The sequence below is a fragment of the Gallus gallus genome, chromosome 12, assembly GCF_016699485.2.
Source record: "Gallus gallus isolate bGalGal1 chromosome 12, bGalGal1.mat.broiler.GRCg7b, whole genome shotgun sequence".
Classification (NCBI taxonomy): Eukaryota; Metazoa; Chordata; class Aves; order Galliformes; family Phasianidae; genus Gallus; species Gallus gallus.
This window is the reverse complement of record NC_052543.1, coordinates 17,091,208-17,105,429: the sequence shown is the minus strand read 5'-3', so window position 1 is coordinate 17,105,429 and position 14,222 is coordinate 17,091,208. Positions and strand designations below refer to the sequence as shown.

General features: G+C 40.2%; 1 protein-coding gene across 2 annotated transcripts in view; it reads left to right on the top strand.

Moving 5' to 3' along the window:
* CNTN3 (contactin 3) overlaps positions 1–14,222 on the top strand; it is a 90,477-nt gene that overhangs the window by 62,820 nt on the left and 13,435 nt on the right. For both annotated transcript variants that reach the window (XM_015293225.4, XM_414433.7), the window contains exons 7-10: positions 2,203–2,339; positions 4,533–4,662; positions 5,828–5,978; positions 12,849–12,976. In XM_015293225.4, coding sequence (XP_015148711.2) covers positions 2,203–2,339; positions 4,533–4,662; positions 5,828–5,978; positions 12,849–12,976 — 546 coding nt within the window. The remainder of the gene's footprint in view (positions 1–2,202; positions 2,340–4,532; positions 4,663–5,827; positions 5,979–12,848; positions 12,977–14,222) is intronic.

Genomic DNA, 14,222 nt, shown 5'->3' with positions numbered 1-14,222 from the left:
CAGGTAGCATTTGCCTGATGGTGACAAGACCTCAAGAGGAATCTTTGTTCAGAATCATTCTGGTACAGTTGGGCAGGGTGGATGAGAAGGGTGGTGCTGAGCTTGGAAAGCAGTGTCTATCTTCTGAGAGGAACTGGAGATCTCCTAATACGTGACCTTTTGTCTGCTGTTTTCTCAGCTGCTGCAGTGTGGACGTCTTTGCTAAGACTCAGAGCATTGCATGGAATACTTCCAGTTGTAATTGCTCTGTTTATGCTGTCTGTTCAATTTTGAACTGGTTAGTTGAATTATTTTTCTCAAAGAATTTCTGATATTTTCTACAGTCATTTTTAGAGACTTTTAGATGTGGAAGATTGAAAAGAGTATTTGTTTTGCTGCTGGATTCCTTGGTCAGTAATTGGAAGATACAAAGACCTTCCCTCAAGGAAACCACTGAAGTCTGTATCAACGCTCTTGCAAATGATCAAGCACCATGAATTCCACACACTGTGGCTTTTGAAGCTGTGTTCATTTCTTTTCTGAGTGGTGCTCTTGCTGCCATGCTTCTATCGTATACACCCTGGAGAACTAGGAGTGCCCTCCTATAGAGATTATCTAAAACAAAAAGTCCTAAAATGCAAATTTACAGTGAAGTCAGTGTTCTTTCCTCTAATGAAACCGAATCCAAGATCGTGAACTTGAAAATAGACTACAGTTAACCTACTTTCAAGTGGAGATACTCAGCAGATGTGAAATATTGCACATGTATGGATCCTTCAATAATTCAGGTACTGTTGCTTGTTGCATAAATATTTAGGTATGCAAAGTGCAGGAAGCGTGCTGACATGGAGGCTTGAGCTTTCATCCCCTTGACACATATGGGACAACTACTTCGAGTGGCAATGTGAGATAAAGTAATGACTCTTTTTTTTTCCTTTTTTAGACTCCAGTGGAGCAGTGTTAGCTTTCAATATTTAACCGACGTTAATATCAGTAAAATAGGCGTAGTATGTTTGTCTGACACGAAGATCAGGTTATCCTGTCTTCTACAGCTGACCTTGATAAAGGCAGAGTAGAAAATACATGAACCTCAAATCAGTGAAAGGCATTAATGCTCATGTGGCATAAGATAACTGCAAAACAAAAGGAGTAACAGGAGGTTTCACTGTCAGCAAATACGGGTTGAATTTCAAAGCCTCCTAAGTTAGTATCTAAATTAATACAATGCAGTGCACTTTTCTGTGAGAAGATAATCCTGAATATTTATTCATAAATAGTATTAATCCTTTGTATCGAGAAGTATGGTACAGTATGTGACTGTGTTGAGGTCTGTTCTGAACATAAGAAGGAGAGAGAATTTATATGAACAAATCTTTATTAGTGAAATGAATGCCAGTCCTCATCCAAATGATGATCTGCTGCTGGTCCTGTGCCTTTGGCAATGGAATAGGTTCAGCTCTCAGCTGTGCTGCAGACTTCCCTTGTGACCATAGGCGAGTCATTAATTTCCCTAGTCTGAATTAATTGCTGCTATAACACTATTGTAGTAGGAAGTTCAACAGGAATTAATCTGACCTTAGGTGCTTCCATCACTCATCTATAAAATAATGATATTTTCTTATTGGCATCGCCTTTCTTTCTTTTTGTTTTGATTTGATAGTGTTAGTGTCTGTGTTTAAGGAAATGAAGGATTAAATTTCAAGTATCTATTGTGCTTCAGAAGTTGATGCTTTCAATGTGTTAGCCAAAGTATTGCTAGAAGAAAATATTGTTGTAAATATTTACCTGCATGGCTGCTTCTCATGTACATTATGTGGCTTTTGTTGTTGGTTGCAGGAACAAAAGCGTAGCCTGTAGCCTCATTGTAATATGCTTAGATTATCCAGAAACAGAGATCCTGAGATTCTCTTCAGCATTAATTTGATGATTTGGCTGCATCAATTATTTAATTCCAATAATCCTGCTAATGTCTTTGTCTTACATTTACCTCACTTTTAAATTTGTGTTGATTGTGCTCCTGAATTAGTGATTTTAATATTGGTTTGACTAGTTCAGCTTTAGTGATATATCATCTCAATTTTCTTTTGTTTTACTACTTGCAATAAAAATGTTTAGAAGGAGCAGTGAGTAATTTCTTTCATTAGTGACTTGAAGCAGAACCAGAGAGACTCTGGTGGTACAACTTCTTAGGGTCTTCCTTGTTGATATGTATTTCATCTGCAGCAAAACCACACTGGATCCAGATGATAAAAGATACTGAAATTGCCGTAGAGGATACCTTATACTGGGATTGCAGAGCAAGTGGCAAGCCAAAACCATCATATAGGTGGCTGAAGAATGGAGAACAGCTGTCAGTAGAGGTAACTTTCATTTCTGAAGAGCACAATGGTGTGCAAAATTAGCACTACCTCACATAGCAGTGAGAATTCAGAAAGACTGTGTAAACAGTCCAGATAAATATTTTGTATACTTTTTCATGTTTGTTCGTTAGGAGCATCCATAAGGAAACATCAAAAGCTGCAATATCTGAAACACAAAGATAAATTATACTGTACGAAAATAACTCAGCTAAAAGGAGATTAAAGAGCCATGGTAGAACCCTGGAAATAATTATATAAAGAAAGGCTGGAGAAGGAAGTTAATTTTAATTATATATTAACAACTGTAAATGAGGGATAAAGAACTTAAATGGTTGTCTTACATTTGCTACTGGAATTCTGTTAAAGGTAATAAGAAAGCATTTGCAAACTCCTTGAGAAAAGATGGCAAAAATTGCAGTGTTTGAAAGATAAAGAGCAGTGTAACATTGGTATTTGTTTTAATACTGTTGTTAACCTAATGGAAAGTCACACGTTTGGTGACAGGGAAAAATGTACTTAGCAGGTCTGCCAGATCAGAAGTGCAGAAAACCACCTGGTACCCATATCGATTTTAGTTCTCAGTGTGCATTCAGAAAACTGCTGAATCCAGGTTATTGGGAATGTAAACTAGGGGCAGTAGCCTGTAGCAGGAGGGCATTTTGCCCTTGGCCACTGCTGTCAAGACTGCTCCAATTCTGTGCACAGCGTTGGTGCCCAGAGTTGAAGAAAGGACTGCTCAAGTGAGTTCAGTGGATGGCTATGAAAAATGACCCGAGCACTGAAAAACAATTCTTAGCATTCAGGGTGTTATAGTTATATGCTCACTAAAAGGAATGGTAGTGTTTTGTGGACAGGTTCAGTGATGGAGTACAAAATATATTGGTGATTTAAGAGCGCTGTTACTAAATTATATGGTGTCACTGAGGTAATGTGCTTTTTTTTTTTAACCTCAGTAAGTACAAAAATACCTTTTCTCATTCAGATTTCCCAGTTCTCCACCATGGAGCATTGGTGTCAAGCCTTGAAGGCATGATGTAAGGGAATAAGCATGACTCTGGAAACGCTTGAGGGCTGTGCACTGTAGGACTGACTCACTGAAGGCGGGCACCAAGGAGACAGCAGAAGAAGAGTTCTTTGTGTATCATGATCAGTTGTCTTCAGCTCCTGTGATAATCCTCCTTCATGCTGGGTCTGCTCCACAAAAATCTCCTGCTGCGGTTATTCCACTTAACTCCCCTTCCCCATAAATGAATCTTTTGTAAGGAGGAATAACAACAGGAGCTCAGGATGCTAGAAATAGGATCAAGACATGGAGATTTAGGCTTGTTACTTTTAGAGACTGTTTTGTGCTTTGTCTAACTTGCAATTAACTGGGAATGGATCCATCACAGAAGGGGCTGAGCTGTGTTGGCTACACGGAGATAGCTGGATTTGCCCTTCACTGCGGCCAGCTGTGAGTGTGAGCCCATAGCAGAAAGGGCAGAGTGAGTGCTGTTGTATTAAGCCTGATGAGCCACATCCAGGACCTTTGCTAGGCATTGCTGCTCCAGAAGAGCAGATGTTTTTGAGAAAATGGTTTGTCCTTCTGTCCGTTATTATGTCTTTCCCCAAAGGAGAAGCTGTGGGTTTTGTCTTTGTCACTGGTTCCTCTTGTCACCAATCCCTATCACTCCATCCCAAAGCACTTGCTTCCCACTGTAAGAAGACAGCTTTTCAGGAAGCATCAGGGTGAGAAGCACCCTGTTCTTCATTCAGTAGCCTTGTCAGCTCTTAAGGCACCTAAATATGTCTTCCATTTAATGACTGTTGGATTTTTTTCTGCACAGTATCACAGAGAGCTCATTAACAAATGGCAAGTGTGAAATCTCTAAATAGTGTAAAATGCCAGTGCCATCTGTGTGTTTTGGATGCTCTCGTCTTCCTCGTACGATGTCCACATTCCTGGAGAAATGCAAGGCTATTTGAGAATAAAAAGCCTCTGTGAAACTGGGCAAGTGTGAAGAATTGATTTTTATCCACTGTATTGCCAAATCTCACTGCTGTCATATGAATTATTTTAGAACTGTTTTTACATATATGCTGCTACATCTGCCCCATTTGTCACATTGATGCTGTCCTATTTGAATTTCTTACTTATCTTAAAATTTTCACAGGAAATACATCATCAGTAAAGGTATTTTTCTTAATATTCAGGGAAGGATCCAGATTGAAAATGGCGCACTTACAATATCGAGTCTAAATCTGACAGATTCTGGCAGATACCAGTGCATAGCTGAAAATAAACACGGTGTCATCTATTCGAGTGCAGAGCTCAGGGTTGTAGGTAAGATTTTCCCTTTCTACTAAATCACAGCCCTCCTTTTCCCTCTCCACACACCGTCCACCTGCCCAGTACTCCACCTCCTGATTTCAGCTTTGTAATTCCCTCAGATGCTGTCGAAGTAAACATTTCTGTCAACCTAATATCATTTTATCTGCAGTGCAGAAGATTTTACTCATCTGTTTCCAGATGGTTTGCAGTCCAGTCATTCATTGCTTTAAAACAGAACACAGATAAATTATTAATTAGGGAAAGAGCAGATACAGAGGATTGGACACAGGCCTGGAGATGACCTCTCGCAGGGTCTGGACACAGCCCTGGCTCGGTACATCAGTCAGCTGCACTGACCTTCTGCGTTGTGCCTCTGGTGTTCCCAGGGGAGCAGTGCAGTGGGCTGCTCTTGTGGCAGCCTTCCTTGATTGAGGGGACAAGAAGTTGTCACTCAATCATTCAAATGATGCATGTGGGAGTCTAGAATAAATGGCAGCCGTTTATTTGAGGAAAAGAGTGAACTTGCAGACTGCCACATGCATTAATATGCTTGTGCAATTTCTGCCTCCAACACGGAAAGACTGAAATCAAAACTAAGCCTACAAGAGCAGTGCTTCTGGGCATGAGTTATTCCTTTTATATTGTATAAGGTTACCCTCAATCACTAACTGCTCCCTCAGCCTCATTCTCCAAAAATCCTGGATTTCCTTTCAAACTTCCATGTTGCCATAGATAGAAGCCATGTGCTATTCTTAACTGTTAGCTCATCCAACCTGTGCTCTTATGGAATGAGCTGTGCTGTAGTTTTCTCTCATTTAATATATGTGGTCTGTCATTGTACTTTGGCACAAAAGTGGAATCCACCACATTCCTTGAGTTTTAATGAGATTTGATGTAGTGTGGTTAGGCATGTTGTATCCAGTGAGCTTCAGTGATCTTAGGTGCGTGCTTCTTTAGGTGGCATGCTTTGCAAAAGTGAGACATTCACATTTTTTTTAACCAGTATAAAGAAGAGATGCGTAATTGCCCAACAGAAGATCTGGTTGAAATAACTTATTCATTCCTGTTTTTAATTATGTTTGGAAGCTGAGATGTGTCATCTAAGTGCTAAATAGTAGAATCGTTAATATAATTCAGGATGCTTTATTTTACTGTCAGTACATCCCTCCTGTTTCAGCTTCTGCTCCAGACTTTTCCAAGAATCCAATGAAGAAAATGATTCAGGTTCAGATCGGCAGCACAGTTGATTTTGAATGCAAACCAAAAGCTTCCCCCAAGGCCAGATGTTCCTGGAAGAAGGGAGGTGAGCAGCTACACGAAAATGAAAGGTATCGAGTCTATATTGGTTTATTTGTTTTAATTGAAAAAAAAGAAAAAAAAGAAAAAAAAGAAAAAAAAAAACAACTTCTAAAATGATTTTTAATTCAGTAGTTTCATCTGTAGATCCATATAATTGTGAATCTCTCCGAAACGTCTTGTGGGAGGAGTGTGGTTGTTCATTGCTTTTCATTTTTTCTGAGCACTGAGAGTGCATATATATTGTTTTCCTTAAGGTCAGGAGCCAGCTTCTACTTTCTGTCTGATGTAAATTTGAGAAGATAAAGTAGTGGTAGAAAACCTGGAAAGTTTCAACAAAATGGTCTGAAAACACTGCTAAGGAGGTGTGCTACAGCCATGGTGATAATGTGTCTGAGAGACAAGAAGAGATTGCTACTTAGCAAGGATTAATAATTTGGGGGTCCAGAATTAGCATTCTTACCATTCTAATATATTTTTTTTCTGTTCTACTACTCTGTTGGCTTTTATGGAGAAAATATTATGAAGATGGCTCAAACCTGTAGATGCAATAGAAAGCCATACGAAAATATTCAAGATTTACTTTGTAATTGCAAGAATTATGTGACGAGCTGAGACCAGTGAGCTGAAAAGTGACAGATTAATATTGACAAACGTGTAATGTGCTTTAGGAAGAAACAACAAACCTCTTGTATACAAGTATTGTGAGTTAATTGTGAATGCTGAGGGAAGTGATACCCACATCACTGTGCCCACGTGGGTACTGTATCTCCTCACTGTGTGTTGTCAGTGGCGTGTATGGGACAGAACAGAAAGTAACTTCTAAAAATGTAATGCTGTTACCGAAATCAATCCTATTTCTGTAAAACACCATGTAGAATTTCTGTTTGGGATTTTCTGAATCGGGAAGATGCTGTCAGATCAGTAGTTTTGGATGCTCCATTGTATGGCTTGAGGGTTCTCCTTGTACCCACCAAGTCTGAATACTTGTGTCGTCTTGGTCTGTGCAGCCACCGCTCTTTCTTCACAGGGCACACAATAAATAGTCTTCATGTGTTCAAGTGTTGGTGTTTTGGCAGGAAATTAGGTTTCCGTCATTATAGAGCTTGACACAGTAGCACAGACTTGCTAGCTGGCTGTGTGCCTGAATGTAAAGCACAGCCTCATTCAAAATAAGTCCCTTATTGGTTTTTCTTTCTTTGTGAAACCTCCCATTGTCTTGTAATGACATCGTATCACATTCATGAGGAAGTCTGTGCCACGTGGCCACAGTGTTTGCTGACACTATGTGAGGCTCTTGCTTTTTGACGATACTTGGTTGTTTTTTTTTCTGATAACTTTTGTAAGCATGCATACAGGCATGCAGCACAGAGTTCTCTCCTTGTAGGAAAATTCCTAGCTTTTGTCCTTACATCATTCCTCAAAGAACACAGAGGAAGGCATCCTTCCTGCTCCTGCCTCTGTTGGAGCTGCCCGTCAGCAGCAGATAACCTGTGTTGGTTAGACAGGATATTCAGAGCTGTCAGATGTGCATGGACCACGCAGGGCTCCACATATGTCTGTTCTGGCCAGGAGTTACACTTAGGGAGCTTTCTGGATAGACACCAGACACAGTCTTAGTGGCTGCTTCGAACTGCCCTTCCAAAGCAGCAGCCACTGGTTTCAGATGTGGTGATGGTATCAGTGGAAGAAAGTGATGTTCAGCTCCTGACAGTGTTCTGAGCACACATAATGCTGCCTGCTTACGTCTGTGTGTTTGCTTGAAAACACAAATTGCACCTTTTCATTCTGCAAAGTGCAGGTATTTCCAAAATACAGCCCAAGGTGTATATGGCCCCTCTGTATTTGTGACAGCACACATAATTGGCTTACAGAGGAAATGTAATAACAAGACAGTGCTCCTGAATTAATCTAAATGGAGTCCACTTTCCTTCAGAGCAAAGGAGAAAAGTGATTCTTTGCAGAAAGCACGATAGTTCATTACTGTCTGCTATGAATAATTGCAGTTCACGAATTTCTTGCAGTTCTACAATTCTTCCAATTCAGGAGTGGGTTTCCAATTAGCTGTACATTTTTCAGCCATTAAGTAAATTTCTGATGGAGAGGTCTGTGTGGGGATGGGGCAGAGGGTCCCTTTTTCCCTAAAGGGATCGTGCTGGGCACAGAGGTGCAGCATATGCTTTACCTTTAGGAGAGGCAGAACGAGCTTAAAGTGTTCGATCCTCAGACGTGCAGTGTGGTTTGGGCTCCCTCATGGAGCACTCTGTGAGAAATACATGGAGTCAGTTGGAGTTTGCCTGTGAAGAGCCAGCAGGGCAATTGCAGTCTTCAGAAAGTATGGGGAGCTGTTTGCTTCTTCTGCAGAAGGTGGTTCCTTTGGGGGTACAGCTCTTGCACTGTGTCCCGTGGGGATAAGTACATGTACAGTTTTCCCAGTGTATTTGTCTGTGAACAGTTAGAACCACAGTGGCCTTGGTTTGGTAGGTTTGCCTGTGGTGTAATGGACTTGTTTGTTCAGCAAAGTGTAGAACAGTTTGTTGAACATCAGGCAGTGGGATGTTTTGGTTTTTGTGTGCATTCATGCAGGTGTTGGAGCCTGTCCTCTCTGGGGGTTGTGCCAGAACAGTCCTGTCCCCACAGCCCCAGGCACACTGCATCAGTGCTCTGCTGCTGGAGAGTCAAGTGCTACTTCAGAGTATTCCTACTGTTTTGTTCTATGTGAATTTATGTTTCACTGGGGTTACTGATCACATTACTTCTGTAAAGCCTGAAAGATTTTCATTTTGATGGCACTGTTGCTTGTATTTCTAATTTATTTTTAAATGGTGCTGCATTTTCAGTATGTAGAAGAATTGGATAATGACTCAGTAAATTTTAATTAAATGAGCTGAATCTCATACGTCTTGTAGAGGGGAGAATGTGTAAGTCAAATGGATTTGAGAGCCTTTGGACTGAGAAATTGCTCCGTGTTAAAGAATACAGTCTTGTTTCTTGTTAGTTTTGCAAAATATTCCATGCATCTTTTTTTTTTTAAGTATAACTTGACTAGAGAGAACTCAGTGGTGAACAACAGTGGAATGCAGAAAGACTTAAGGCATGTGGTTCAATGTAGAGCATGCAGAAGTAAAGGCATAAAATGGGAATGAAGTGAACTGGGTACTGAAGCAGGAATTACTCCTCTCCAAAATGCAGTTTTGAAACTGTGAAACAAATCATTGTGGACGCAATGAGAATGATAGTCAGGAATTAGCAAGAATGCTTCCAGATCAGGTACTGACTGTGGGAATCCATGGTTAACCGACATAGGTCTGTTTTTACACCATGTTATGATTGTGTGCATCACTGGGCTAGAAGCAGCTTGTATTTATTCAAGCTGTTCTTTCCAATCATTTTATATTGTAAGGCCTTTGAAAAATGTCTGCAGTTGTTAAGCCACATCCTGGTTGTTTTTACTCCAAACTGTTCTGGAGCAGCTTTTCCTGATAGCAGATCACAGCGGCCAGCATCTCTGGGAGGGGAAGCCTTCCATCTTCTCTGTTGAAAGCCCCCATCTCCAGATGGATGAGCTTTTATTTCTTAATGTGCATTTCAAAAAAGAGCATTAGATGTTTTAATCAAGGTTAAGTGCATTCACTTTATCTCCATCAAAAACAGTAGGTGTACCAAGATGCCCCTTTAGATTTCGTTAAATGTTTTTATATTATGGCTCTAATGTATGGCTGGAGAAAGATTAAGATTTCGAGTTGGTGCAGAGCAGTGTTTCATCTCTAAGCTCATCCACCTGCATTCCTAGATGTTTGAAAATATACTAAGAGCAGAAAAAGATGAAAAGATGTTGCAAACTTTACCTTCCCTAACAGACATCCCAATGCAAGTCTCTCAAAAAACCTCCCAGTTTTAGCACCATTCACTGTGATGAAGTGACGTGAAGTTCAGGGGGAAGGAAAAGATGAGGTACAATTCCTGATAAATTATTGCATAATCTGTACAAGGTTCAGTTACTGGTTTTATCTTCTCTGCAGTTCAAATTAAGTATTTTTACTTCATTTTGTGTTACAGTTTGAAACGCTGTGATCTGGAAAGTAATGCATTTACTTACCAGTGCTTCAATAGGAGCCTATTTTGGCTGACTTTCTCATTAAGTAATCTGATTTAATTTAGTTGGAATTTGCTTGATATATAAAAAGCTGGTTTGACCCACTTTCCACTGATCCTTTGTACTGAAGAGTTATGAACTGGAAAGTAATATGTTTATATTTATTATCAGATCACTAAGGGTCTAAAATATTGGGCTGTTCTGCTGAACAATCTGACAAATATAAAAAGGCAGTGATTTAATTTGGCTATCTGTTATTTTAGTAATAAAGCATTGTCACGGGAAGATGAACAAATTTGCATTCATTAATGCTTTCACTAATGGTACAAAACTTCAAGTGGCAGCCTTGCATTGGAAGAGCTGGAATCCTGGATCCTGAGGCATCTGCTGGTCCTTCATTGGGTGGGTGGTTGTACTGCACCAACATTTCTATTTAACACAATTGTAACGAGTAAGGGTAATATATGTAAGCCTCTATATAATGCAGTCACAGCTGTCTGAGTAAGCAGGAGTGAGGACAGTGAATGCAGAATAGCTGGGATGTTCTTAGACAACATACAGGAAAGTCAAGACTGACATCCTGGAGCATCATGTGCCTTCTAATCCCCCATGATATTTTTCCCAGTATTTGAAAGTACTGGAAATACGGTGCAGTCTGCAACTGTAGTAAAAATAACATGTCAGTGTTAGAAGTATGTTCTCATTCCAGAGCTGGCTTTCTGCATGGCTGGTTATGACCTGATGAGTAAAACACACCTGGGGTACTGGGCAGAATTAATGGAGACTGTACCTTCAGTTGGCTGGAAGGTCTGTATTGCCAAATCCATGTTCCTAATTTAGGTGGGATAGGAAGGCTCCCCTAGTTTTGTCTCTCAAATCAGAAACCCTGAAGTCCACTCCTATTCTTTTGACAGCAATCAAAGAGCATGAGAACATGGACATGAGTTAGGACATTTGGCTTTTGTATTTCTTCATTCCATCCCTTTGACTGCTGGAGAAGAGTTTTCTCAAAGATTGATTTTCTACAATTTTACTCAAGTGGGAATGAATTCATTTTTATCAATCACATTTTGATCTGAGGAGCAGATAGGTCCCTAAGCCAGTCTCCAGTTGTGCTAATGCACATGTGCCAAAGTGTTATTCAGCCAATTATTTCTATTTTACAGGGCTTAAAGTTTCTGCTGTTGGTGCAGAAAGTATGCAGGTCGTGGTAGCAGAAAGGGGTAGCAGAAAGAGCTATTGCTAGGTGTTGTGTTTAGATAAGCCGAGCTGCATTTACTGCTTTGTAATTGAAAAAGTAAAGAGTTGCTCTAATTTGCCATAAAGATTTCAACAATCATTTTTTTCAAGAATTGATATGTTGGGTGGTGGTTGTTGTTTTTTATTCTGAAAAAAAAAAACCACCTTGATTCTAAACTATGGCTTGGTTTTAATAAGCCTCTTGCTTCATTGGTTTAGATGAGCTAGGCTTTGAGATAGCTCAGAGCACTCTAAAAATGTGTTTTCCTTTCATTTTAATTAAACAACAGACACTTTCTATTCTATATCCCAGTCCTATTTATAGTTTGTTTGATCTAAGACTTTGTCATTGCTGTCATTGTTTGTTTTTGCAGCTGTTCTTGCCTTTTGGCCATGAGATGCCACACAAGGTGTGCCCCAGCTGTGCCTGCCTGCAGTCCAGCAAGTCTGCCCAGCACTGCAGCTGGAAGCTCACCTTGTCCTTGGTCAGCTCCATGGCACGTGCAGCTTCACCCCGAGCGCTGCTCACACAGAGCTGTTAGGTACAGTGTGTGAATGGCAGAACAAGGAACTTGTGTTTTCAGTTGAGCGTCCTGCCTACTCCATGCGGGGGGGAAGTTTTGAGAAGGAAGTGCTCCCAATTCCCACTAATACTGAAGACTTAATCTGCTTCTTGTAGTGAACTGAATCTCAGCTGGGACAAGTTATTGATACTAATTTCACTCACATACGTTAAAAATAAAAGGAGTGGCAGGGATGTGTATTTAATTTTGTACTGAATAAAGAAGCAGGTTAACACTGCAGCACATGCATGCAAGAAGACAAAACCCTTGTTGACCCTTCTGGAAAAGGGAAGATAGCAGTATTCAGGTTCAGGACGTTGCTGCCTTCTCAGATGATGTGTACTTTGACAGCTGCGTAAGACTCGCCAACTAATGCGGTTAGAGGTTTGCCTCCAGTATTAATGTTTGCTGTTCTGTTGATTCTCTTTAGCCGGTTGTGAGGTGTCTGGGACATTTCCAAACTGCCTGCTAGCTAAGCTGCCTGGGGCAATGGCAGTGTAGCATCACTGTGATTCATTTGATGCCTTTGAAATGGACAGATGTATCAGGAAACTGTTACTTACTGCTTTTTTTCCCAGTTATTCTGAACAGTTACGTACAGTTGTACAGGTCTGTATGCAGCTCCAGGTTATCTCAGGGAAGAGTTGGTTGAAGGGTCTGCATGTAAGGATATGATGGATGGGAGGACCAGAAAGAGGGTATTAAATTATCCTTGCCTTTAGGTCCCTCCACTGCTGTTGTCTAGGATCTCAGCTCTACTGTTGGGATGTTGGTGTTCTTGCATACCTATCAGTAATGTGAGTCTCCTTTGCTTAACATTTTTTTAGAAGTATTTGTTTGTTTTTTTTTCACGTTACCTATAATCAGTGTATACCATCAAAACCTTCAAATACCATGTTGAAACTGATGCAGTTCGATATACCAGTGTAACAAAATGAGTATTCAAACATTCTGTCAACAAAACAATGCTGTAACTTTCAAAATCTCTTTGTAATTTTTTTTAGAATCACATTATTAAAGGACGGAGGGCTAAGAATAACCAATGTGACCAAAGTTGATGCTGGAAGCTACACTTGTGTGGCAACAAACCAGTTTGGAACAGCCAGTGGGACGACAAACTTAGTAGTTACAGGTAGGTGGGCTGGAAAGAGAGGGTCAGGCTGACATTGAACTGCAACAGAAGCCTGCCATCAGATGAGTTCTGAATTTCCTCTTTGAACAAGCACCAGATGTGTTGAAAAGTAAAGTGTGACACAATACGTATTTAAGAATATATAAGAATAAAAGGATTGATCTCTGGTTAGTTGAGAGGAAAGAGACTGAGGGATCTTCTCCCTTTTGGCACAGAGATTTCTTGGCCCTGGGAGCTCAGAGGAGGAGTTTCTGAACACCTTCCTCCACACTCTCACTTAGTTACCTGAATACTAAACAATGCAAGTTTGCTGCACTTCTTTTTATTTAACTTGACAAAAGAACAAAATATGAAATTCATGCCAACCAAAAATATTAGAAGTCATCATACGTTCACGTCCAAAAATCTCTTTAGCCCTAAGGAACTATACACTTATTTGCTCATGGAAAAAGATGTGGAAGAAGCTCCAGCTGCAGGAGTGCTCAGGGACCCCACAGGCAGTAAAACATGAAGTCTTTCAAAAGCTAATTGTGTACATAATTGCTGTTAAAAGAGTTTTTGCCCCTTCCTCTGAGACACCCATTACTAACTGCTGGCTGAGAAGGACGAGTGCTTTGTGAAGTTTAGCTGAAGACTGTCTTTCTCATGATGTTCTTTATTAGAGATGGGAATAACTAAAAGATTTTCTAAATGCAGAGTTATCTAATATCCTACTGCATTGCATATCCCATACATCTCATAGATCCAAACAGAATTATTCTGTTCAGTGAAGAAACAGCTACAGATTTTCAGTCTGTTTCTAAATGATTCATGCCCTTTTATATACAAATAACAGAATTATGTACAAAGGATTTATAGAAGGAAATTTAATTTTTGCAGTATTTACGGTATATGATATTTGTTCTGTTTGTGTGATTCAGGAATTGTAAGCTGCTTTTCTTAATGGCACTATTTATGTTCTATATGATATACAGACCCAGATACCCAACACGTCCTACCCTATATAGATTTCCCTTGGTTTCCAGGTTTTGTTATCTCCTTCCTCCACTCCCACCTTTTAATCTTCCCCGTGGCTGCTACCACAGCATCCTGCTCCGAAACATATGGGTTATTGCTGAGAACCACACATGCTTCTGAATGGTAATTTCATTGCTGTGGGTTGCAGTGCATTTAGCTTGGTGAGGTATATTGGTCTGTACACAGCAGGTTAAAAGCTACTTTTTCAGTTTCAACAAACTCCCACTGG